General features: G+C 41.7%; 2 protein-coding genes across 2 annotated transcripts in view; one reads left to right on the top strand and one right to left on the bottom strand.

Moving 5' to 3' along the window:
- Positions 1-23,541, bottom strand: part of ALG5 (ALG5 dolichyl-phosphate beta-glucosyltransferase) — a 43,622-nt gene extending 20,081 nt beyond the window's left edge. Inside the window, exons 1-5 of the mRNA XM_089690846.1 lie at positions 23,345-23,541; positions 17,459-17,630; positions 13,533-13,579; positions 11,519-11,587; positions 4,007-4,099 (exon numbers count right to left, since the gene is read on the bottom strand). Coding sequence (XP_089546972.1) covers positions 4,007-4,099; positions 11,519-11,587; positions 13,533-13,579; positions 17,459-17,630; positions 23,345-23,413 — 450 coding nt within the window. The 5' untranslated portion in view covers positions 23,414-23,541. The remainder of the gene's footprint in view (positions 1-4,006; positions 4,100-11,518; positions 11,588-13,532; positions 13,580-17,458; positions 17,631-23,344) is intronic.
- Positions 23,542-27,551: 4,010 nt separating this feature from the next.
- Positions 27,552-27,992, top strand: part of EXOSC8 (exosome component 8) — a 49,093-nt gene continuing 48,652 nt past the window's right edge. The window contains exon 1 of the mRNA XM_089690845.1: positions 27,552-27,708. Coding sequence (XP_089546971.1) covers positions 27,692-27,708 — 17 coding nt within the window. The 5' untranslated portion in view covers positions 27,552-27,691. The remainder of the gene's footprint in view (positions 27,709-27,992) is intronic.

The raw sequence follows: 27,992 nt of genomic DNA, 5'->3' as shown, positions 1-27,992 counted from the left end.
TGCATTCTGACTGACTGATAAAAAGTGGAAGAAACTAATTTGTATCACTGTAACTAGAAATCAAGGTGGGGGTGTTGATATAAAGACAAAATGCTTGAAATCACAGTTTTAAAACAGAGGATAAGGATTTTCAATTTAGCAATTTGACTGTAACTTTTTAAAACCTCATTGGATTTAGAACACTGGTATGCGATACCACTATGTGCCATCTTACAACTTTCCTGAGTCTGCTCCCTGCCATAAGGGGGTTTCTAGAGAGTTGGAAGCCCCTATCAGTTGTGACTCCTCAAAATGAGAAATCACCTTAATTGCTTCCTCTAAATACTATCAGGTTTTACTACAGTGCCACCTGCTGGTCAAGCCTGCTGTTGCAGCACAATGTGAAAATATGTGGAAGGGTTGGCTGTGTTTGGATACTCTTGGTCTGCACGGAAAAAACATACATGACATTATCTAAAAATGTGCACTATGATGGTTTTATTTCTAAACCTAGTTACTGTTCCTTGCTGAAAACCTGTAGTTGGTTGATAGGTATGCAGTACTTGCGGGATCACATAATATCAAGCAAGTAAAAATTTAAAAAAACTTTGTTGGTGCTAGAATTATTGCTCTCACTATGATGTTCGCGACGATACCTCACGTGGTGTGATCGCCGTTTATATATGCGTGCAGGACCAATGCAAGTGGTAGGTTTTTTAAAATCACGTTTATTGCTATAGCATGGGCAGTGACAGTTTTCTATTAGACCCCAGATCTCTCCTCTGTCCTTAAAAGCATCTGATCAAACCAAGATTGGCTTGATCATATGCTTTTATAAGCCAGTAACGGCTTTTTTACATACTAGTGAATTTGGAAGTGACAAAATAATTGTTGCTTCTGGTTTCTTATATCATAGAGAGGATTCTAGGACATTCCAGTCCTCAATCATCTCTATGGTAAGCCAGCAGACCTGCCGGCTTCAGTCTTGGGCTCCACAGCGGGACAGGAGAGCCTGGGAAGGTGGAGGGAAAGAGGACCCCCTCCCACCAGCTGTAGGATCGATCCAGGGGCTCATCATCCTGGTAGAACCACTTCAACCTTGAGAAATAACAGTATGTGGTGGAGGCTGAAGTGGTGAAAAAAAATTAAAATTATATATATATATATATATATATATATATATATATATATTTATTTATCCATCTATTACAATAAACTGTGTACTTATTGAAGTAATACTGCAGTTCCCCATTAAAGAACCAGCAAGTTTAATATGCAGTAAGGCAAAACACTTTCCCAAATTATTGCTCACTAACACAATTTCCATAAAAAGGACATTTTTTTTTTCTTTTAAGAAGTAAACTAACCCACCATTCATAGCTTTTTCATAACGCCCACCCCAGCTGCTCACTTACTTCAGGAAGTCAGCCATTGCTACGCTTCCAGCATCTTGCTGCATTTCATCCAATACTAGCCTGGAGATGTTTGGGAGACAGCTGTGTAGAAGTCGTCTATGATTACTATGTAGGTGTGTCAGTTTTGGGAAGAATGGTGGCTGAATGCTGCCTGCTTGAGTAAGCAGCTGTGGGCATTATCGTATATACACAATAAGAGCTTAGCCTTAGTATATTTTTTGAAAGCACTTTTTTCTTTAACCACTTGCCTACAGGGCACTTATAACCCCTTCCTGCCAAAGCCAATTTTCAGCTTTCAGCGCTGTCGCACTTTGAATGACAATTGCGCGATCATGCAACTCTGTACCCATATGAAATTTTTAGAATTTTTTTCATACAAATAGAGCTTTCTTTTGGTGGTATTCGCCACTGGGTGTTTTATTTTTTGTGCTGTAAAAAAAAAAAAAAAAAAAAAAAAAGGCAAAAAAAAGTTTTTGTTTCTATTATAAAATTATGCAAACAGGCAATTTTTCTCCTTCACTGACGTGCGTTGATGAGGCAGCACTGATATGCAACAATGATAGGCACTGAGAGGCAGCACTGACTGCCAGGACTGTTGGGCACTGATGGGTGGCACTACTAGGCACTGATGGGCACAGGTGGGTGGCACTGATAGGCACCGATCATGAATGGTGCCGATCCATCCTCTGACAATTGCTGGTTATCGGCAGTACTTTCCTCACGCTGTAACTTCTATAGTTGGGAAGATACTGGAGAGTTTAATAAAAGACCACATAGATGAGTTCTTGCTGGAAAAAAATATTTTAAAGCAACAGACAGCATGGATTCAGGAAAGACAGAAGTTGTCAAACAAATCTGATTTCTTTTTATGAGGTTAACAAAACCTTGGACAGAGGGGTGGCGGTGGATGTGGTATACTTGGATTTTGCAAAAGCATTTACACATTAGCCATGTGTGGGGAACTGTGTCAAAGTAAAGGCTACAGGCTTGGAAAAATCTGTATGTAATATGGATAGAAAACTGGCTAAAAGATCGTATTCAGAGTGTAGTGGTGAATGATTCATACTCGGAATGGTCTAGGGTTGTCAGTGGTGTACCCCAAGGTTCAGTGTTGGGACCCTTACTTTTTAATATATTTATAAATGATATAGGGTCTGGGATTATAAATCCCATTTCAGTCTTTGCAGATGACACCAAGCTGTGCAGTGGAATAACGTCCTTACAGGATGTATCCAATTTACAAGCCGACCTCAATGCACTGTTTAATTGGGCAACTATGTGGCAAATGAGGTTTAATGTTGATAAATGTAAGGTTCTGCACTTGGGGGCTAAGAATATGCATGCATCATACATACTAGGGGGTGTACAACTGGGGGAATCAATGGTGGAGAAGGATCTGGGGGTTCTAGTAGATCACAAGCTTAATAGTGGCATGCAATGCCAAGCTGCGGTTTCTAAAGCGAGCAAAATCTTCTCTTGTATTAAAAGAGGTATAGACTCCAGAGAGAGAGAGATCATATTACCCCGGTACAAATCATTAGTAAGACCTCATCTGGAATATGCAGTTCAGTTTTGGGCACCAATTCACAAAAAGAACATTGGGGAACTGGAGAAAGTGCAGAGAAGGGCAACCAAACTGATAAGAGGCATGGAGGAGATCAGCTATGAGGAAAGATTAGAGGAACTGAATTTATTCTCTCTTGAGAAGAGGAGATTAAGGGGGGATATGATCAACATGTATAAATACATCAGTGGTTCATATAGTGAACTCGGTGTAGAGCTATTCACTCTGAGGTCATCACAGAGGACAAGGGGGCACTCTTTACGTCTGGAGGAAAAGAAATTTAATCTTCAAACACGGAAAGGTTTCTTCACAGTGAGCTGTGAAAATGTGGAATAGACTCCCTCAAGAGTTAGTTCTGGCCAGCTCAGTGGATAGCTTTAAAAAAGGCCTGGATTCTTTCTTAGATACACAGAATATAACTGGATACTAACATTTATAGGTAAAGTTGATCCAGGGAATATCCGATTGCCTCTTAAAGGGATCAGGAAGGAATTTTTTTCCCAGCAGGAGCAAATTGGATCATGCTTTGCTAGGTTTTTTTTTTTGCCTTCCTCTGGATCAACTGTGGGTGTAGGATTATAACTTTTTTTTTCTCTATAGTTGAACTGGATGGACTTTTGTCTTTTTTCATCCAGACTAACTGTAACTATGTAACCGGCAACAGCATTTACCGGTGATCTGCTGTGTCGTTGGACACAGCTGATCACATGGTAAAAAACCGCTGCGATTGGCCTTTTACCACATCACGTGATCAGCTGTGTCTCTAGGACACAGCGATCACGGGGATCGACGGGGGCGCGTTCTGGGAGGATGTCAATATGATGCCTTCCAAGGATTGAACAACCGCGCTGTAGCTGTCATTTGGCTATAGTGCGGTTGGCAAGTGGTTAAAGTCTAACTTCACCTTTGGAACAGGCCAAATTTTAAGTCGTCTATGGACAGCTTTAGTACCTATCTGCATAGTGAAATCATATTAGGTGCTATGGGATATTACACCTGAGAACTACAACTCTTTGTTAAATAATGAACGAAAGTAAGTTTTGCTCACCATCCGCACAGCTCCACCTTTGCCACGATTCTTTACTAGTGTGAGCACCCGAACCTTATCACTTCCATACTTTTTAGAGTAGTTCAAGGCAACCTAAATGAAAAACAAAAAGAAGAAAAAAATACGAGTTCTGGAGTGTTTGATAGAATTCATTTTTCATTTCCATTCAGTAAGGTACATACAGTCATGGCCGAAATTGTTGGCACCCTTGATATTTCTCCAGGAAATCATGTATTTCTCACGAAACGTATTGCATTAACACATGTTTTGCTATACACATGTTTATTCCCTTTGTGTGTATTGGGACAAAACAAAAAAAGGGAGGAAAGAAAGCAAATTCGACATAATGTCACACAAACCTCCAAAAATGGGCTGGACAAAAGTATTGGCACCCTTTCACAACTGCGGATAAATAAGAATGTTACAAGCATGTGATGCTCCTGTAAACTCACCTGGGGCAAGTAACAGGTGTGGGCAATATAGAAATCACACCTGAAAGCAGATAAAAAGGAGAGACGTTCACTTAACCTTTGCATTGTGTGTCTGTCTGTGCCACACTAAGCATGGACAACAGAAAGAGGAGACGAGAACTGTCTGAGGACCTGAGAACCAAAATTGTGGCAAAATATCAACAATCTCAAGGTTACAAGTCCATCTCCAGAGAACTAGATTTGCCTTTGTCCACAGTGCGCAACATTATCAAGAAGTTTGCAACCCATGGCACTGTAGCTAATCTCCCTGGTCGTGGACGGATGAGGAAAATTGATGAAAGATTGCAACGCAGAATAGTCCGGATGGTGGATAAGCAGCCCCAAACATGTTCCAAAGACATTCAAGCTGTCCTGCAGGCTCAGGGAGCATCAGTGTCAGCGCGAACTATCCGTCGACATTTAAATGAAATGAAACGCTATGGCAGGAGACCCAGGAGGACCCCACTGCTGACACAGAGACATAAAAAAGCAAGACTACAGTTTGCCAAAATGTACTTGAGTAAGCCAAAAGCCTTCTGGGAAAACGTCTTGTGGACAGATGAGACCAAGATAGAGCTTTTCGGTAAAGCACATCATTCTACTGTTTACCGAAAACGGAATGAGGCCTACAAAGAACAAAACACAGTACCTACGGTAAAATATGGTGGAGGTTCAATGATGTTTTGGGGTTGTTTTGCTGCCTCTGGCACTGGGTGCCTTGACTGTGTGCAAGGCATCATGAAATCTGAGGATTACCAAAGGATTTTGGGTCGCACTGTAGGGCCCAGTGTCAGAAAGCTGGGTTTGCGTCCAAGATCCTGGGTCTTCCAGCAGGACAATGACCCCAAACATACGTCAAAAAGCACTCAGAAATGGATGGCAAAGAAGCGCTGGAGAGTTCTGAAGTGGCCAGCAATGAGCCCAGATCTAAATCCCATTGAACACCTGTGGAGAGATCTTAAAATTGCTGTTGGGAAAAGGTGTCCTTCCAATAAGAGAGACCTGGAGCTGTTTGCAAAGGAAGAGTGGTCCAAAATTCCGGGTGAGAGGTGTCAGAAGCTTATTGATGGTTATAGGAAGCGACTGATTTCAGTTATGTTTTCCAAAGGGTGTGCAACCAAATATTAAGTTAAGGGTGCCAATACTTTTGTCCAGCCCATTTTTGGGGTTTTGTGTGACATTATGTCATATTTGCTTTTCTGCCTCTGTTTTATATTTGTTCCAATACATACAAAGGGAATAAACATGTGTATAGCAAAACATGTGTTAATGCAATACCTTTTTTGTGTGAAATACTTGATTTTCAGGAAAAATATCAAGGGTGCCAACAATTTCGGCCATGACTGTACGTGTATTAATTGTGTAAATCTACACCTGCTCTTAACCAAACCACACTAGTTTTAATAAGACACAGTAGGATTTGTTCCTCCAGACTTGGTCAGCTAGACCTGCTGTAATGTGTAGAAAATCAATTACCTTCTTTCCCATATGATAATACTAAATTGCAATTTATAATAAAATATTTTGGAAGTGCAGAGGTCTTTGAATGAGCACATAACTCCATGCAAAGGTAAGTAGTTTGGTGCCAGTCACATTAGAATATAAACGGCCAATTTATGATTAGGTGAGAGTCAGCCATTTTGGTTACCTCTAAGGGCAAACCAGGGCCCTTAAAACTGTGAGAAGAATCAATTATTGCAAATGGGATCACAAGCATCAGGGACTCGGCTTTAATAAAACTAGTGGAGAGCAAATAAAACTATAATTGTATCAAAAAGCTACAGTATAATTTTTTTCCCACCAGGGTCATTTGTGCAGGTCACAGTTCTTTAATCATAGTGATTTGCTGTGTAGTTCTTTTTTTGCAAAGTGTGTTCTCTCTTTGTGTAGAAGTGCTGAGAAACTAAAGGAAAGAGAAGACAAGCAGATGAAGAGTCAGAAGAGAAGTGCCAGAATGGACGGAAGCACAATAATGGAGGTGACATTAGAGAAGGTAAGGGGACCATGAAAGGAAAAAATAAAAAATTAGAGAAGCGTGAGAGTGGAGAGGGAAGTCATGCATACTCTTGGTGTACAGTGGAACGCATGGAACTATGCTTGGTGCTGACGACAGGAAATAGGAAAAATCAATGCATATATGCGCCAGCACACTATGATCATCAAATGTCCTTTAAAACCATTATTGCAAGAAGATCACATCACAAAGTATCAAGTGCAATGTTCTGGAGCCCCGCAGGACCCCTCCTACAGGCATATCATCACATGCCTGACAAAAAGGTCCTGCTTGACTCCAGAACATTGCACTTGATCCTTTGTGATGGCATACAAAACTTTTATAGCAAGAAGATCACATTTGGTGATCCATAGTGTGCTGGCGAATATATGCATTGATCTGTGACAAGTGCAGTTTGTAGCTGGTGAGCGCTGCAGTACTCGCTACTGACAAGCCCATATCTAGGAACGTGTGCGATGGGAATATTGACATAGTTTGGGACCTTAGATTGTAGGCTCCTTGAGAGTTAGGGATTGATGTGAATATACAAAATATGTAAAGTGCTGCGTAATTTGACGGTGCTATACAAAGTACCTGTAATAAATAAATAACCAGGAAACAGGAAGTGCCCCTCGCTTTTTATGTTATACAGGATAAAAATATGGTCTATAGCCCAATGTGATATATGTATACTCTTTTACCCAAACGTTTTGGTAAAATATAAAATGAGGAGGTTGTGCCGAGTAGATATCCAACATTTGAAACCTTAAATTTGTGTGTGCCTGTGAAATAGCGACAAACTTCAGTACCCTATATTTTCTATAGGGAATGCTTCAAAAGCCCCTATAGGTCACCAGTTTAGCATTACGGAGGAGGTCTTGTGCTAGAATTATTGCTCACTTCAGCATGTGCGGCGATATGTGTATCGCAATCAACATTTTCACGTGTAGGCTCCCTGTGTGCGTTTATGTTCGTAAATGCATATATGTGGAGGTGGACTCAAATTTTTTTTTTTTGGGGGGGGGGGGGCTGTTAGGTGCCCACTCTCGGCTGGCTCCCCCTTCTGGGATGCTTTAAGTCAATAATGTAGCAACTATATTGCCACCTAACAGGGATGCAGGTCTATAACTATGCAGGTACACCGGTATGTAGTTATGTATGGTATGACCCAAAGCACACATCAAAAAACACCCAGAAATGGTTTAAGAAAGCACTTTTTTGTGTCATACCAATACAAACAAAAGAAATAAAACATGAGAATGCCTAAACATTTGTAATTGCAATGATTTTTTTAGGCGAATTGGTGCATGATGACAGAAATGCAGGGGTGCCAATATTTTTGGCCATGACTGTACAATGGTACGCATTTATGCAGTTTAGTTTATGCAAGTGTACAGGTACTCAAGTACAAGTATGCATGTATGTATGCAGCTTGTGCAAATATGCATGTACGTATGATAAACCTGCATACCTACATGCATACTTGCATAGACGTCATAATTACATGCAGCCTATGCAAGTAGGCATTTAAGTATGCAGTTTATGCAAGTATGCATTTACGGCAAGTATGCACGGACATATGCAGTCTATGCAAGTATAAATATGCACATACGCATGCAGTTTATGCATTCAAGTATGTACGCACGCAAGCAGTTTATGCAAATATACAGTTCATATAATTATACCCCGGGGTACATACTAGTTTCGCAGGACTAGTCAAGCACATATATACATCAAACTCAGCCTGAATGCAGCCTCTATGCCACTTAAGTGCAGACTAAATGTAAGCTCCTGCACATCAAATACGAGCTACTCTGGACACCCAACTCCTTTAAGTGCACTGATACCCATGCAAAGGTGTATCAGAAACAGTTGTACAAGACCCCCTGGATTATGCAGGCTAATGCAGTGTATAATCGTGTCCTGTCGGGTTATGCAGCTCCCCCACAGGTAATACTCTCACATAATCATCCACCCATAGACTGCTCTGTGTCTCTGCTATCTCCCAGGAGCCTCGCTGATCCTTAAGCCCACATGTGACTTCCTGCCTCCACTGCACAAGAGTAGGCTATAAAGAGCAGCCCTATGGCCGTTAGTGGCTGGAGGAGAAAACTGCAGCACAATAGTTCAGAGACACACAGAACATGGCCTGGCCAGACCAAACAGCACACTGTCCCCAGTGGCCACCAGAATGACCAGACAGAGATTTTCAAAGAAACACTGCAAATGTAAACCTAACATTCCCGCGGCAGGACTCTGAATCATAACAGGAGTCCAACCTTCACCCATCACTGCAGGCTCTGTCATAAAAGACCTTTAAGGACTCGGTCCCCATTACACCTGGGGTCTATCCCCTTGAGCCTGCATAGCACCCTGCTGGAAAGCACCTTGGTCAGAACAAACACTGCACAGGAGTCCATTACATAGGGTGCAGCGCCATACAGCAGCACTACAGGCAAACTTTGAGAATTCTTCTCTCCTATCGAAAGAGGCCCGGGTACCATCCATTTTAGCTAACAGCTTTTCAAATGGATCCAACTGAAGTCCTAGATTCTTGGCAGAACCGTTCCAGACCTCCTAGTTTGCTCCAAGAGCACATGCAACACATCAGTGACCATCTACATTACAGTGGCAAAAAAACCTGAGGTACTTCCTGTGTTAAGGGATTATAAAGGGGAGGACTTCCGGTTTGATTGATCTGCCAGTGTCCATTCACCTGCGGGTGGCATATAACCCACATAGTCATGAATAACCTGCTCTGTGAAATGCAGTGTATATAAAAAGTATTGTGCTTGAAATAAAAATACAGCTTATTCAGTAAAAAAACTAAACTTACTTAAAATCTTTTTTCATTGCAAATGGAACAAGGACTGTATATGTTAAGAACATTTAAACTATACATGGGAACAGGTAACCACTCCCCTTTCCCTCAAAGCAACAAAAAAGCAAGAAACCATCAACATAAAAAAAAATAATACTTAGATTTGCCCCTTAGTGCAAAAAGCAGAGTTTATGGACAGAGAACCCTGGAGGGAAAAGTTACTTGCACTTTTATTGTGGTCCTAAATTTATTTCATAAAGAATATTTTATGGTCTTTAGTGCACCTCTGGCATGCAAATATGTGCTTTGTCATCCTTGTAGCATTTGGAAAAGAGTATTTCTTCTCACAACATCTGCAGACTGAAGCTTTGCGCTCAACAGAAATTGAACTGTGGAAATGTTTTCAGTCTCTAAATGTTGGTCTCACCATTTTAATGGGAGGAGAAAAAAAAAAAAAAAAAATCACTGAGCAGACTATAGGTAAACATTATGCTGTGATTAACAGAAATCATTTAAAGATTATAAAGAAACTAATTTGTCAGACAAATTTACCCTCTTGCTTGTAAATTAAGGCTTGAGAGGACAGAATCTATTCATCTACTGTGTCCCAGCAAATCACCCAACTGTATGAGGTAAAAGATGGAGCCCACAAGCAAACTAAACTAAACTGAAGCCTTTCCCCTGCAGTACCCCTTGTAGCAGAAATGCATATTTCTCTTGCTTGAAAAGTGCATTGAAAAGTACAGTGTTACCTGGATTATATTCCAGGATTCACTTGTCTACAGCTAAACCAGTGTTTCTCAACTCCAGTCCTCATGGACCCCCAACAGGTCATGTTTTCAGGATTTCCATTATTTTGCACAGGTGATTTGATCAGTTTCACTGCCTTAGTAATTACCACAGCTGTTTCATCTGAGGGAAATCCTGAAAACATGACCTGTTGGGGGTCCATGAGGACTGGAGTTGAGAAACACTGAGCTAAACGAATATGCAATAACTTAAGACCTTTATATAAAGTCTGAAAAATCTTTCATTACGGTCCTCATGTTACATAGTTTGAATACCATGTCATAGATATATTATTTAAGATTTAAAAATAACATTCCACGTACTTTTTTTTTTTTTTTTTAAGATTTTCTAAAAAAACAAACAAAAATAAAACCAAAAAGTTGTTCTTCCCAATTTTTCAGGGTTTTTTTCCCCAGGCCTTCCCATCTCTGCCCCTGACACAGATATTTATTGCTTGCATAACCCAGATGTGTATTTCAGGAAACTATGACCACATTTTCAATGACGAAAAGCACACAGATGCAGATCCTTATTGTAATTGTTGCAATCAATGTACCTTGCAGAGGCAGTCACATATTCATAATCTGTGAATTACATAATGCAGAATCCTGAAGACCAAGCATATGCGGTATAAAGCCAACTTTCCCCAAAATAGGTGTAATCTGTATATGAGCAGCTGTGTTTACAGCCCCCCCCCCCAGGCAAATGGGGGCATGTAGACGGATTAGGCTTCTACATAGCATACTGTTAGCGAGAGAGCAAATGCTTCTTTTTAGCCAGGGTGCACAAGGGGGAAAGTACATCTCAGGGTGACACTTTATAGGAGGCCTGTATTATAGAGCAAGGTGCAAAGTGCAGAAACCTCCTACCAACAATCAGCAATTCTCCTTCATTCTTCTGACAGCTGAGACACTGCGTAGGTTGGTATGGATACTGTATACAGTACATCAGCACTGCCATGGAAAAAAAAAAACTAAAGCATTCCAGCTGGGAAGTCCTCTTCATTGTGCCCTGACCATAGCTTCCAGCTTTAGAGAAAGATGGTCACACAACACACTTTAGAGCAGGTGGCTCTAGCTGGCTAGCAAATTCTACTGTAGGATGCAGCAGACAGGTTTAAGCTACAACCTTCCAAAATGTAAGAATTTGCATTTACATTTCAAAGTCTCCCAGTGTACAACTAGGACGATTTCTAATAGTTACATGCAGGTATCCACTGGCTCCTGCTTTCATACAGGTTGCTTGTTTGACATACCTACATAAACGACTGGGAGTACTAATGACAGTTCTTTCATCATTTTCAGAATATTTATACTGGGAAATGTTGCAAATACACTAAGATACAGGTCACTTTGCGTAAAACCGTATGTGTTTCCCTTCACAACCAGGGAACAAGAATAGCCCCACAATTGTTCAGATTTCCTTTTTTTTCTGGTTACCTGTGTAGTTTTATCAGAACTTCCATCATCTACAACGATGACCTCATATTTGAACGACGGACGTTGCTTCTGTGTAGCAGAAATCCAAAAATTAAATGTTTGTAGGAAAAAAAAAAAATATATATATTATATTTATATATTTCACACACACATACATATAAGTCCATTAAACCTATCGCCCTGTGTCTTCCACAGCTCTCACTGGTCCCTTACTCTGACCTTGTGTCACTTCATGGGACAGTGGAAACACAAGTTCATAAAGGAGGAACCAGGAAGAGCTGTGGGAGACACGAGGATTGAAACTCCTGGAAGAATCAGTCTGCCAGCAGACTTGGGGGATCAGTTCTAGTGACTGAAGCAATGTTGAGCAATGTAGATACAAAAAAAGGCAAATATTTTCGGCTTTCTTTTACCTGTCAGGAGACTTAACCGCTTCCCTGCTGCCCTATAGCAGACAGACTGCTACAGGGCAGCAGGGATGTGCAAAATCATGCATATATACGCGATTTTGTATTTCCGGGTAGGGGGCGCGATCACTGTATTGGTGTCACTGGGGATGACAGTGACACCAAGTTAGCTCCCCCCACTGTCAGAATGCCCGCCGCAGTCCCACTATAAGTCGCTAATTGACACATTAGTAAAAAAAAAAAAAAAAAAAATCCAGTATACATACTGCCATTTGTAAAACACTAACTTTCACGGAAACCAATTTACACGTATTGGGATTATTTTTAAGCAAACACATAGCAGAAAACATTTTGGCCTAAATTTGATTTAAAAAATGGCACAGGCGATCAAATATCACCGAAACAAAGCTCAAATCGTGGGGAAAAAATAAAAAGTGACATAAAAATTTAATTTGGGTGGAGCGTTGCATGACCGCACAATTGTCAGTTAAAATAACGCAGCACCATAATGCAGAAAATGGTTTGGTCAGGAAGGGAGGGGGTAAATCCTCAGGAGGGCAAGTGGTTGAATAATAATATATACATGCAGGGACAATTTTTTGTACTACAGGTTTAAGGTGTCTACAGACATTACAGAGTATTCTCCAAAACCAGCTGTTTTCAGATTTTCACTATTGCTTCCCCCTGTGGCAGTCTACAGTGATTTCCCCTCCCCAGCTCCAAAGGCATACACATACAACTTCACCTGATGTTTATGCAGTGATTGTTTGGTAGCTATATTGTGGATGCATGGCTAACTCTAATACCTGAAAATGTCCGCCATTTGCACATTTCAAAAGGTGGCCATAAATGACCCCTTTTCTTCGATCAGCCAGGGCCAATAAAAAAAAAAAACAAAAAACAGCTTCCAACATGCACATGGTGGAATCCTCCCCACTGAGATATTGGTGTTGATTTACTATAACTGGAAAGTGCAAAATCTGGTGCAGCTGTACATAGAAACCATTTTTTGTCAAAGCTTAATTGAACAAGCTGAAGTTAGAAACTGATTGGCTACCCTACATAGCTGCACCAGGTTTTGCACTCTCCAGTTTTAGTAAATCAACCACACTGTACTCTGACAGAAGGACTCATTCGCTGTCAGAATACACTGATCATCTGCTGAAGACAACATTCTCAAAATCGACAGAAGTTGATCGAACCAGCCATACATTCAGTTGGTCCTTGCTGAACTGCCCAAATTCAATCCACCTATTGCCAGTACATGACCCTCCCTTCCTGCAATAATGAGGCCAACCTACACCATGAATCATTTGATGAAAAAAAATGGCTGCTAAAGTTGTGCTTCCTCAGCCGATTCCCAGCTCACTGCATAAATTCGGCCATGCCAAATCTGTCTGAATCTGATGTCATCCCCACCCACCCATTGAAAGCGGGTGGAAATTAAGACCCAGAATCCAGCTGGCCAGAGATGTCAGCGGCTAGACAAGGTGCTCTAGAACACTGCATTGTTGGAGCCAAGGTGAGTATAGTTCTTTAAACATAAACTTAATTGCTAAGCATCATGAAAATTTAAAAAAAAAAAAAAAAAATCCTGTTATACATGCCTGTCTCTTTTCAAGATATTCCAGTGCCTCATCCATCATAATTGGCACTGAAAGAAAGAAAAAAAAAAATTCACATCGAAACATTTTCTAGGCACAACATCACAAATTATATAGCAAGTATTACCATAGGTACTATGTACACCACATTGTGGTTGATTAAAAGCAAATAGGCTGTGCACTGCAGGTGCACTCGGAAGTACACTGCAAGTGCAGTTGCTCTAGATGTGAAGGGATCATGCAAGGAAAAAAAGAGAAAAAAAAAAAACCCCACAGCATTTTTGCTTGCACATGATTGGATACTAGAAATCAGCAGAACTTCCCCTCAGACCTAGAGCAACTGCACTTCCAACTGCACTTTGAGTGCACATGCAGTGCACAGCCTATTTGCCTTTAGTAAATCAACCCCATTGTGCTTCATGCATAAAAAAAAAAAATTAAAAAAAAATAAAAAAAACCACACACATACACACAAAAGTAATGTCATTGTTTTTTTCTTTATATCCACCTGGGAATACACACAGTATTTGATCTTAGTTGTCACATGCCAATTCAAACAGATACAGCACTAATTTCCAATGGCATAATGATTTAGAGCTCGGAATACAGCCCATTAACAATCTTCTAGATAAAATGGATTTGTTTGATAAGGAAACCTAAGAGAATTGTGAGGAGGCAGTTTGTGATCTCCCTTTAAAAATATTTGTTGCCAGGCTGTGTCCAAACTCACTAGTGTAAATCAGACCAGGGACCTAGACAACGATAAAAAAAACTGATAGAACGTCTAATCCTTCCACACTATCCAAAATTAAAGAGTATCTAAATTCAAGAACAAAAATGTAATATAATATAGCCTATTAGTCACTAGATATGGCAGAAGCATTCATTTTCTTTTCTCAGGCTCATTATCTTCATTTCCACCAGTTAATCCTCCGAATAAACACTTCTTGTCTCTACATAAGCATTTACTGACTCCAATCTATGAACTAAGCCATATTCGTCACCCAGACTGGAATTCAAATAAACAGGTCTTCCCTTTTTATCACTATTACATAGAGATTGTTGGGATTAGTAGTTTACAGAAGGAAAAGAATATTGTCTGTCCTTGCTTAAAATGTTCTTAGCCTGCAAAAAGAAAGCCAATGCACACTACACTAGATTGCCAAATGAATTGGGATATCCCTCCAAATAACTGGATTCAGGTTTTGCAATCACATCCATGGCCACAGGTGTATAAAATCAAGCACCTAGGCATGCACACTGCTTCTACAAACATTTGTGAAAGAATGGGTCGCTCTTAGGAGCTCAGTGAATTCAAGCGTGGTACCGTGATAGGTTGCCACCTGTGCAATAAGTCCATCCATGACATTTCCTTGCTACTAAATACGGTCCACTGTTAGTGGTATTATAACAAAGTGGAAGCTACTGGGAACAACAGCAACTCAGCCAAGAAATATTAGGTCACGTAAAAATGACAGAGGGGGGGTCAGTGCATGCTGAAGTGAAAAGCCGCCAACTGTCTTAGGAGTCAATAGCTCCAAACTTCGTCTGGTCTTCAGATTAGCACAACAGTGTGTAGAGAGCTTCATGGAATGGGTTTCCGTGGCCGAGCAGCTGCATCCAAGCCTTACATCATCAAGTGCAATGTAAAGCATTGAATGCAGGAGTGTAAAGCACGCCACCACTAGACTCTAGAGCAGTGGAGACGTGTTCTCTGGAATGACTAATCACGCTTCTCGGTCTGGCAATCCGATGGACATGTCTGGGTTTGGAAGCTGCCAGGAGTACTTGCCTGACTGCATTGTGTCAAGTGTAAAGTTTGGTGAAGGGGGAATTATAGTGTGGGGTCCATTTTCAAGGGTTGGGCTTGGTCCCTTAGTTCCAGAGAAGGGAACACTTAAGGCATCAGCACACCAAGACATTTTGGACAATTTCATGCTCCCAACTTTGTGGGAACAGTTTGGGTGTGGCCCCTTCCTGTTCCAACATGACAGCATACCAGTGTACAAAAGCAAGGTCCATAAAGACATGGATGAGTGAGTTTGGGGTGGAGAAACTTGACTGGCCTGCACAAAGTCCTGACCTCAACTCGATAGAACACCTTTGGGATGAATTAGAGCGGAGACTGGGAGCCAGGCCTTCTCATCCGACATCAGTGCCTGACCTCATAAATGCACTTCTGGAAGATGGTCAAATATCCATAGACACACTCCTAAACCTTGTGGACAGCCTTCCCAGGAGAGTTGAAGCTGTTATAGTTGCAAAGGGTGGGCCAACTCAATATTGAACCCTACGGACTAAGACTGGGATGCCATTAAAGTTCATGTGTGTATAAAGGCAGACGTCCCAATACTTTTGGCAATATAGCATATATCTAAGGGCTGGTAAGCTGCAATATACAGTACAGTCCACATGAGGTTAAATTGAAAATAGAACCGAAGCTCTTAACACTGTAGTAGAAGCTTAAATTGCCCAATAATATTATTTTCCCAGGACTAGCTGCAAATCCATGCAACATGCTGCACACAAGTATTGCTCTGTGAGAGACTGTCTGGGTCTGTAAATCCATTTGACATGTTAGCAGTATGGCACACCAATCAGCAAAGCTTTCGATCTTCTGATTGGTGCACTGTAATGCTGACATGTTGGTCTGCTGTACAGACCCATCTCATCTCACACAGGGAGTGGCAACCACTAAATGGGGAAAATTCACTGTGACTAATGGTTCCTATGTTGACTGGAAAACAGTACATGGACAAAAGGTCTCATTACCTTATAGACATACAACTACTATTTATGAGTTTCTCTGGGCTGAGCTGGCTTCCTCAAAAAGAAAGGGTGACCGCATACGTAGAAGAAAATACACATCACACTGTAATGCTTGCCTTTCCAGGCAAGTCCGAGTTCACAGTGTTTCAGTGCAAACTAATCTTTATGGTTTACATGGCTGGTTTTGCACCTTAGCCCGTTTAGGTTAATAGAGTAACTGGGTTTAAATGCATTAAGAGGCACCTAAGGCAAAACGGTTTATATTACACATTGCATCTAAAAATCTAACTATATGACTTCTAATTGGTTTCAGTAGGGCACGTGACTCCTTAAAAGGAATGTAAAGTTGTTTTAATAATTTTTTCTATATTTATAATAGTGAGGAGACAAAAAAAAAACAAAAAAAAAAAACAAGCATACATTTCATTAGAACAATATGAAATGATGCACATGAATATAATGTAGTCATATCTGCAGTAGGTGGAGCGCTAGGCTCCATTCTGCATGCTTTTTAGCTTCTGCTTACTACTGTATAAAAAGTCTGTTTACAGAGATCAAAAGCTCAAGCTGAAATTTACACGACTGAATCAGGGTTGTGATCATCCCCTTCTTTCCCCACCCCAGGTTTCAACAAGAGACTGACTCAAAAGAGATCACTACTGCTCTGCAAGGCTATATACTGTATTTTTTTTAGTCAGCAATTTCGGCTACCATTTTGCTATCCTGACAAACTCCCTTTAAGGCTAGGCTCACACATTGCTATTGATGTTTAGTTTGCTAAAAGCACATCAACATGCACTGCAATACGCAGTCCACTCAAAATAATGGACAGTCACATAGCTCAGTGCTCCAGGAATCAGACTTGCACTTTTTTTTTTTTTTTACCAGTGCTTAACAGTATAGTGCATTGCCCCGTGGTGCAATGCGCTGTGATACACTTCTGTCAACAAGGTATGTTGGGGTGCCATACCCCACCATGTAACGCGTATATTTCCACAACCCAACAGTGTGAACAGTATCTCAAGCTATTTCATCTGTGTCTTTTGCCTGTTAAGCGGGCAATAAATCCGCAACATCAAGCTTTTGAATCATTTATACTTTAAATGATAGGATCAGTTCTCCGGTCATGTTCAGCAGTGTTTAGATTTCATCCCACTTACACCGGGTTTCTTCATTATACGCAGGAACAACCACAGACAAGTCTTTCTCCGGAGGGTCATGGATGCTGGGAAAAGGTTCTGTTTCTCCTTTGTTTCCAATGAAGAACTTTTCTGCATCATGTCGATGCAGATTTGGCATTTTCTTGGCAGTCACATGTGCTACAACTGCAACCTAGGAATGAAAGAATGGTCACATGTTACAATGTACTCCAATGGCAGAGTTTGTTTAAAGAGACTATTGCACCACTTCAGATATCCACTGTGTGGAGAAACTGTGCCATTCTACTGCGGAGTGATATTCTCCCACCTCTGTATTAGAGTGGTTATGGGATCAGATGCAGGACAAAATAAATGAAAAAAGTTATTTAAAAAAGGTAATAAATAGCTGGCCCCACCCTGTATTCACAGCTTCACAAGCATGTGTCCTGTAGAACAAGTCTATCAAGTGTCAGCCATGTCAAATTGTGAGCTCTTGCACACCTCTATTTAAAAACGGATATTTTATTTGCGTCACCCAACACCCTAAATTCTGCACGAGCCTCACCTTAAGAGATTATTATACTATGTTGTCTGTCACCTCCCACAAAACTGTAAAGGTGTCATTCTGCCGCGGCTGGCTTTTTAAATCTGTTTAATCTGAATTATGTTTTATGTTGAAGCATTTAGTAGAATTGGGAATACAGGACTTCTCCAGTGGATGCAACAAAACTAGGATTTTACTAGAGTTGATTGTAACTGCAGGCATACTAAAAAATACAGTTATAAAAAGGTGCAACTTCTATAGAGGGTGTCTGCTGTCAGCTTTCAGGTGTATTGCTTGTAAGAAACTCTGTTCCATTATGCAAAGTTTTGAAGAAAAAAACAAAAACTTGCCCGAGACATGATACTGCTCCTTTATAGTCATGACACCAACCAGCCATTATACCAAAAATACTTTAGTTTACTTACCCGTGATCAGCATATTGCCATTATTAGGAGTAAGAAGACCGACTGCAGCAGCTCACAATGAAAACTGAAGCTGCAATTCCACAAAACCCAAGATTATACACTTTTATTGGATATTTAAGAAAATGTTAGAACTGACATGTAAAAAAAAAAAAAATCTGAAAACAAAGAAATAAATCCAAAATTGTTGGCCACTTAAAGTGGTTCTAAGGTCTATTTTTACGCTAATGCATTCCCTGCAAGGTAATGTCATAATGTGCACTGCATACCAGCACATTACGTAGGACTTACCTTAAAATACAGCCCTCCAGCAGCATGCTGTCACCGCTGCAGAGGCTTCCATCTTCACGAGCGCTGGCCGTCTGACAGGTCAGGCTGTGAAGACGTAGCTCCTGCGCATGCGCACGGGAGTCCCGGGCCATGGCACAGTACTCTGAAGGAACCGCACAGGTTTGCCGTTCCTTCAGAGTGCATGCGCCAGCTGCAAAGAGGAGAGAATACCTCCTAAACGGTACATGTTTAGGAGATATTAATGTTACCTTATTTATTAGAAGCTTACTTGTAGGTAAAGGTTAAAAATAAAGAGTTTATACTGCTTTAAACGCCACAGCCCGAGTATTGTTGCTGACCATGCCCATCCCTTTATGACTACAGTACCCATCTTCTGATGGCTACTTCCAGCAGGATAATGCACCATGTCATATGACTCCAGTGTCCCCATCTTCTGATGGCTCCTTCCAGCAGGATAATGCACCATGTCATATGACTCCAGTGTCCCCATCTTCTGATGGCTACTTCCAGCAGGATAATGCACCATGTCATATGACTCTAGTGTCCCCATCTTCTGATGGCTACTTCCAGCAGGATAATGCACCATGTCATATGACTCCAGTGTCCCCATCTTCTGATGGCTACTTCCAGCAGGATAATGCACCATGTCATATGACTCCAGTGTCCCCATCTTCTGATGGCTACTTCCAGCAGGATAATGCACCATGTCATATGACTCCAGTGTCCCCATCTTCTGATGGCTCCTTCCAGCAGGATAATGCACCATGTCATATGACTCCAGTGTCCCCATCTTCTGATGGCTACTTCCAGCAGGATAATGCACCATGTCATATGACTCCAGTGTCCCCATCTTCTGATGGCTACTTCCAGCAGGATAATGCACCATGTCATATGACTCCAGTGTCCCCATCTTCTGATGGCTACTTCCAGCAGGATAATGCACCATGTCATATGACTCCAGTGTCCCCATCTTCTGATGGCTACTTCCAGCAGGATAATGCACCATGTCACAAAGCTCAAATCATCTCAAACTGCTTTCTTGAACATAAAAATTAGTTCACTGTATTCCAATTGCCTCCTCAGTCACCAGATCACAATCCAATAGACCACCTTTGGGATGTGGTGGAACAGGAGATTCGTATCATGGATGTGCAGCCCACAAATCTGCAGCAACTGCGTGATGCTATCTTGTCAATATGGAAATCTCGGAGGAATGTTTCCAACATCTTGTTGAATCTATGCCACGAAGAATTAAGGCAGTTCTGAAGGGAAAAGGGGGGGTCCAACCTGGTAATAGCAAGGTGTCCCTAATAAAGTGGCCGGTGAGTGTATACACACACGCAACTTTTCAAGTAGCAAACTGTGCACTACAAATATCAGACATATCATAAATCAATGCCATATTGTGGCTGTGACACTTGTGTTGGTTATCTACCCTTTAATGACTAATATGATGCTATAACACTGTATGCAGAGCACACCTTTACTTAAGCGTTCGTTCACCTTTCTGAAAAAAAAAAAAAAAAAAAAGAGAAAGTGGCTGAAACTCTACACTCTTCTTGGTGCCCTGGTGATGCTTGGCATTGACTAACCAGAACTGCTTGGATTCGTCACAGCATCCCTAGGGAAAGAAGGATAGTGCAGTTTGCAAACCCTGGGAGCACTTACATGCTGCTTTTTACCTAAAGTACCCATACAGGGATGTTGAATTTCTATCACCTGACACCCGGGACATGTAGTTACAGGCACCAGGCAGGTAGTTTTGTTTTACATTTAGCCCTGCTGTGGGCAAGCAGCAGGGCTCACCTGTCAGGTGGAAGCATTCGGGCAGCAGCGCGAATGCTTGCACACAATGCAGTGAACCTCCCCCTGCCCACTGTCTCCCAGACTCTGCTTGCCCATCTGCAGGCCAGTTTTCCACCGTTGGCTAGAGGGGAGGGAGGAGAGTGGGCACGTCCCCTCCTTGTCCTGACCCGGAATTGAAGTTATTATGTCACTTCCAGGTCCCTGTTGAGAGCGGGAAAGAAAGTAATGCAGTGCGATGTTCACTGCATTACATTCAGTGGAGCACAGGGGGGACATCCAGGGTCTTTTAGACCTTGGATGTCTCAATAAAAAGAACCTGTCACCAAAAATGATCACATAGAGGACTTTGTCCCCTATGTGATGAAAAAAAAAAAACATGAAACCGTCAATTGTGATACACGTCACATATTGTCGCACACGCAAGAGTGAGAGCAATAATTTTGCTCCTCCTCCATAACACTATATTGATGACTTATAAAGGGCTTTAAAAGTGTTGCCTATAGAAAACATAGGGTACTGAAGTCGCCATTTCACGAGCGCATACAAAGTTAAGCTTTGAAAAGTTGGATATCTGTTTACTTGATACAACCTCATCTTTTATATTTTACAAAAAAAAGGTAATTTACTGCTTTTTTGTGTCCTAAAATTAACTTACTTGTATTTTGAACTGAAATTTTGTGGTAATATCATGTGACATAAAAAAAATTGGAACTACAACTATTTTATTCTCTAGGGTCTCCGATTTCAGAAAACATATATTTGGGGGTTTGTGCAATCTTCCGGCATAAAATGATTTTTTAAACGTGCGCAAAATATGCAAAAATGGCTCTGGCAGCGAAAGGGATAAAATATAAGCCCTGACCAACCCTTTCCTGACGAACAGCCAATCGGTGCTGATTACATTGCAAGGTCTCTCTCCTCCCTGCTAGTCCTTGAGTGCAGTGCTGGAGACAGGCACGGAGGGGAGGAGGAGATAAACAGCGCAATATTAAAATTATTACACGTTTAAGTCGCCATAAAACCCCTTTTGTCTTCAAAACATTCCTAAAATCACCTCTGATTTAAATATGGTTTTGCTTAAAAAAAAAAAAAAAATGTTTTTTAATCTGGACAAGTAGATTGTCATGAGGGACAAGCAGATTGGGACACCAATTTAGTCCCTGGACAAGTTTCAAAAATGTCCTCACCCCTGCCATAATTATCCATCTCCCTCACTCCTGCAGGCTCCTTCTTCCTTGAACTAGAAGCAATGACCGCTAAGTCCCCGGTCACACTGGATGCGAATTGGCATGCAATTTGCAAATCGCATACCAAGTCGCACCTTATTGTCCGCAATTACAGCAGTCATATTGGTGCGGTTCCGACTTGATCGAAGCTTCACTGATTTCTAAAGTAGTACATGTACTACTTTTGGTGTGATTTGCATAGACATCTGTGTCAGATGTCTTACAAATGGCACCTGAAATCGGCATGTTATCCGACTTCTAAATCGTGCAACTTCAAAGTCAGGGTTTGATGTGACGGGGGGGGGGTTTGGGGGGGTAAAAGGCTACTTTCACACTGCTGGGAAAACAAAGAAACACAGCACCTCTAAGTGTGTACTGTGAAGGTATTTAATAGAAAGATAAGTAGTAACTCACATCTTAGAATTTAAAAACAGGCTCATGGGTAAGAGGGTGAGACGTCTGTAGCCAGATGTTGTTGTGTGTCTGATCCAGAGAGGAGATCGATTGAGTCCGTCAGCAGGTGGTGCTGTGCATGTGCAACATGGATGGTAAGCCTGGTGGAATCTCCAAGGTGTCTGCCAGCAGATGGTGCCGTGCATATGCAGCATGGATGGTGGAGCCTGGCAGAGTCTCCAAGATGTCCGGGATCAGCACATGTGGCATCTGACGTCATCAAAATGCGACGCGTTTCTGATGAAAGAGAGCGCCTGGATGAGATGAGTCCAGGCACACTCTTTCATCAGGCATGGGCTCCACCATCCATGCTGCATATGCACGGCACCATCTGCTGGCAGACACCTTGGAGATTCCACCAGGCTTACCATCCATGTTGTACATGCACAGCACCACCTGCTGATGGACTCAATCGATCTCCTCTCTGGCTCAGACACACAACAACATCTGGCTACAGACGTCTCACCCTCTCACCCATGAGCCTGTTTTTAAAATTCTAAGATGTGAGTTACTACTTATCTTTCTATGAAATACCTTCACAGTACACGCTTGGAGGCGCTGTGTTTCTTTCTTTTCCCTTCTGCAGAGTTATACTTCGCTCCTACGCAGCTTGCCCTTAGTGCCTACTGGACTACCTTCACTCCTGCCCATTTGGAACTCATCAAACATACATGGACTGCCACACCATGCGCCTGTTTTCCCTTTTGTATTTACTTTCGCACTGCTCCCTTTCAAAAACGAGGTAAAACAACATATATGCATTTTTACTACACTTCTGCTGTATTTTGTCCCTGTGAACAAACCCCCCCCCCGTGTCTCAAAAACACAACCACGGGTGTATTTTTGGGGTGTTATTCATTCATTTCAATAGGGATGTGGATTTTTGGCGGGAAAAACAGAGCCCAATGAAAGTGGCCTAAGTCACTGTGCTGCCCCCACCACCTGACAGGTCAGCACAGCCATTGTACTCTGAGGAATGTCCCCACAATGAGGAGGTGAGAGGGGTGATGGATGACTGGTCACCCTAGAAGAGTCCACAACAAACCTACACAGCTGTCCCCTGTAATCAGGAACATCTGGGACATATACAGGACATTCCTGCCAACACAGACTGTATCATAGAGATACACACCGGGCAGGATGGACTCCCAGCACCTCTACTCACCAGCAGCAGCACTACAGCCCCCAGAGCAGCCAGCAGCAGAAGCAGATCACACAGGCAGCAGAGGAGCATGATGTCCACACCATCCCTGTCCCAGCACACAGAGCACAGCTGCCTGCAGGACACAGCAAACTTCCGGTACAGTTCACACTCATCTGCCGGAACCTATAGAACTCCTACACCTATGCGGAAGTCAGCCAGTCCGCACTCCCCCGCCACAATCGGCGACAAGAGAGAACCTTCACCACCACTCGTCTCTCACACAGTCCGACCAGCGCCATCGTGTGACAGTATTAGGTATAAAAAAAAGGCTTGAAACTGCTCAGATTGACTTTTTTTTTGAGGGGGGGTGACGTTCATTCAAGTGACATTGTACAAGAAAGAGGATAGTAATAAAGGAAATACAGTGTGTGATGTTCACATATTTTGTAAATAATAATAATATATTATTATTAATGTTATTATTATTACTATTATTATCAATAATAATGTATTATTATTATTATTATTAATAATAATACTGTTGTTGTTGTTATTATTATTAATATTAATGTTGTTATTATTACTATTAGTATTATTAATGGTATTATTATTATTACTATTATTAGTATTATTAATGTTATTATTATTATTATTATTATTATTAATAATAATGTTGTTATTATTATTACTATTATTAGTATTATTAATGTTGTTATTATTATTAATGTTGTTATTATTAGTATTATTAATGTTATTATTATTATTATTATTAATAATAATAATAATAATAATAATGTTGTTATTATTATTACTATTATTATTAATATTGTTATTATTATTACTATTATTAATGTTGTTATTATTATTAATGTTATTATTATTACTATTATTAGTATTATTAATGTTGTTATTATTATTATTAATAATAATGTTGTTATTATTATTTCTAGATCTGCAGCATTGTTATGTAGAATGATGTGAAGGGATAGAATTAAGCATAGATCCCAGCATATTTATTATTTCCCTCCAGAGGATTTACCCCCCCTTTCTGACCAGGCCATTTTTTGCGTTACGGCGCTGCGTTACTTTGATTGACAATTGCACAGTCATGCAACGCCGCACCCAAATTAAATTTACGTCTTTTTTCCCCCCCACAAATAGAGCTTATTTTTGGTGGTATTTGATCGCCTGTGCAGTTTTTATTTTTTGCGCTATAAAAAAACAAAAGACCAAAAATTTTGAGAAAAAAACAATATTTTTGACTTTTTGCAACATTTTTAAACATGTCCAATTAAAAAATTTTAAAAATCAAATTTTGTCATAAATTTAGGGCAAAATGTATTCTGCTACATGTCTTTGCTAAACAAAATATTAATAGGTGTAAATTAATTAGTTTATGTGAAAGTTATAGCATTTACAAATGGCGGTATATATACTGGAATTTTTTTTTATACTAGTAATGGCAGAAATAAGCAAGTTATAGCGGGACTGCAAGACTGCGGCAGGCATTCTGACACTGGAGGGAACTGACTTGGTGTCACTGACATCCCCAGTGACACCAATACAGTGATCAATGCTAATGAAAAGCACTGACACTGTACTAATGGCACTGGGCAGGAAGGGGTTAACATCTGGGGTGATCAAAGGGTTAACTGTGTGCTGTGTGTGTGCTTTATACTGTAAGCACACTGCTTAGTATGGCTCTGCTATGCAGAGCCATACAAAGCAGTGTGCAGGAGCTGATAGGGGAGAGAACTGTATTGTTTTTATTGTTGGTAATACTCGGCGATCACCGGGTGCCGGTGAGTAATCACTGGCCTGGGACTCGTGATTGATAGCCGAGGCTGCGGACAGCGTCGTGGGTAGGGCGCACGAGATGCGTGCGACCCCTACCCGGAGCTGAAAAATCACATATATATGCGTGATTTTGCGTACCCCTGCTGCCCTGTAGCAGTATTTCTGTTATAGGGCGGAGGGGAAGTGGTTTTAAAGAGGAGTTCTGGTCATTGTGAAAAAAAATTAAAAGTCAGTCGCTACAAATACTTTAGCTGCTGACTTTTATTTAAAAACACCTAACAGTCCAGGGATCCAGCACTGTCATCGCCTGAGCCAATTCTTTACCGCTCTTTGGGTCCCTGGGCCCGTCATGTTGCTTGTGGGAATTCAGCTGTGACTTCCTGTGGCTGCCCACTGTGCATGTTGCACTGCACTTTCTGAATAGATCCGCAGTCTCCCGGGACAGGTGACGTTTCCCAGGAGGTTGCAGGCGAAATTCCACTCAGCTCACCTAGGTGATTCCAGCAAAAGTGTGAGTGGGTTCCTGTCATATCTAGGTACTCCTCTCTGACAAAAAAAACAAAACAATAATGAGAAAGGAAGTGGGGAGAAGAATGAGTGGAACTTCCCTTTTTATGTGAAGTTCTGCATTCATTTCTAGATTTGCAGCATTGGTATATATAGAAAGATATGAAGGAATAGACCTGAGATCCCAACATATTTACTACAACTATAATAATTATTATTATTGTTATATTATTTCTAGATGTTCAACATTGTTATATGTAGAAAGATACAAAGGGATAGAACCGAGATCCCAGCAAATCTATTATGGTTATCATTATTATTTTTAATACTATTGTCATATTAATTTCTACATTTGCAGCATTGTTATATGTAAAAAGATATGAAGGGATAGAATTTAGATCCTGGAATATTTATTATTATTATAATTCATTTCTAGATGTTCAACAGAAAGATACGGAGGGATAGAACTGGACGGGCGGGAGTTCTCTTGTTCTAGGAGGACGTCATATGACATCCTCACACTCTAGCCACACATTCTGCTGCTGTGATTGGTGGTGAGCGGTATCCCTAGGACACAGCAAATCACTGGTCATGGTAAAGAGCCGGTGATATAGGCTCTTTACCATGTGATCAGCTGTGTCCAATCCCAGTTGATCACATGTAAACAGGAGAGGTGATAAGCTTCAATCTTCAGAGGAGACATCTACACTTAATAAACACGACACTGATCATCAGTGCCCTCATTATCAGTGCAGCCCCATCAGTGCCTGCTCTTCAGTGCAGTCTATCAGTGTTCATCACTGCCGCCTATCAGCGCCCATCACTACCGCCTATCAGTGCCACATATCAGTGCCCATCAGTGATGCCTATCAATGCCGCCTATCAGTGCCTCCTCATCAGTGCCATTTATTAGTACCCATCAGTGCCACCCATCAGTACCTATCAGTGCCCATCTGTGCTGCCTACCAGTGCCACCTATCAGTGCCCATCAGTGATGCCTAACAGTGCCCATTATTGCCACCTATAAGTTCCCATCAGTGATGCCTATCAGTGCCCATCATTGCCACCTATCATTATCCATCAGTGATGCCTATCAGTGCCCATCATTGCCAAATATCAGTGACCATCAGTGATGCCTATCAGTGCCCATCATTGCCACCTATCAGTGCCAATCAGTGATGCCTGACAGTGCCCATCAGTGCTGTCTATCACCGTAGCCTCATCAGCACACATCAGTGAAGGAGAAAAATTACTTCTTGAAAAAATTTGATAACAAAAACTAAGAACAGCTTTTTTTTCAATGTGTGTGTTTTTTTTTGTTTTGTTTTAGTAAAGAATTTAAAAAACCACCAACAGAAAGCTCTGTCTCACAAAATTGTAAAAATGCCATATGGGTACAGTGTTGTCATACGGGGGCAGCGTTGTCATACGGGTGCAGCGTTGTCATACGGGTGCAGCGTTGTCATACGGGGGCAGCGTTGTCATACGGGGGCAGCGTTGCCATACGGGGGCAGCGTTGTCATACGGTTGCAGCGTTGTCATACGGGTGCGGTGTTGTCATACGGGTGCAGTGTTGCCATACGGGTAGTGTTGCATGACCGTGCAATTGTCATTCAAAGTATGACAGTGCTGAAAGCTGAAACTTGGCCTGGGCAGGAAGGGAGTAGAATTGTCTGGCACTGAAATGGTTAAAACAAGCAGCATTCTCTTGTGGGGAGGTCAGCAATGGTCTCCTCTTGGACACGTGACAGATTTGTATGATCGGGTTTGTTATGGAGGACTCCCGGAAGTGGAGGCTATGTGGTACACAGGGAGCGGAATGCCATGGCATGGAAATCATTCACAGTTTCCACAACCTCCATTCTTACAAGAAGCTCGGCCGGGCACCGTGCGGTGTGAGCGCCGCGCTGTTCCTGGTGTGTCCAGCAGGGGGAGCTCGGCGTGGAACGGGCTGTGTGTACATGTGTTTCGGCGGCACGTGTGACTTCCTCTCATCGGTGCGGAACTGCGGACATCGCCGCATACTGTCCGAACCGGTCCTGACCCAGCACATGGTGGAGGGGGATGGCGGCCGGATTCAAGTGAGTATGACACGGAGCAACCACCGCCATCAGTGTCACCGTGTCCGGGCTCTGAGCTCATACTTGTGATTGGTGGAAGCGGGGACCACTAGTGGAACCGGGGAGACCCGTCCTTGGAACTCATCCCCCAATCATGATGCGGGAGATGGCCCATTAGTGGAACGAAGGACACCAGGGGTGACCCGTGATTGGAATTCATCCCCCAATCATGAAGCGGGGAGATGGCCCATTAGTGGAACGAAGGACACCAGGGGTGACCCGTGATTGGAACTCATCCCCCAATC

This window comes from Staurois parvus, unplaced genomic scaffold (genome assembly GCF_062004578.1).
Source record: "Staurois parvus isolate SC_StPar_1 unplaced genomic scaffold, SC_StPar_1.0 ptg000544l, whole genome shotgun sequence".
NCBI classification, from domain to species: Eukaryota; Metazoa; Chordata; class Amphibia; order Anura; family Ranidae; genus Staurois; species Staurois parvus.
This window is presented reverse-complemented; position numbering and strand designations above follow the sequence as displayed.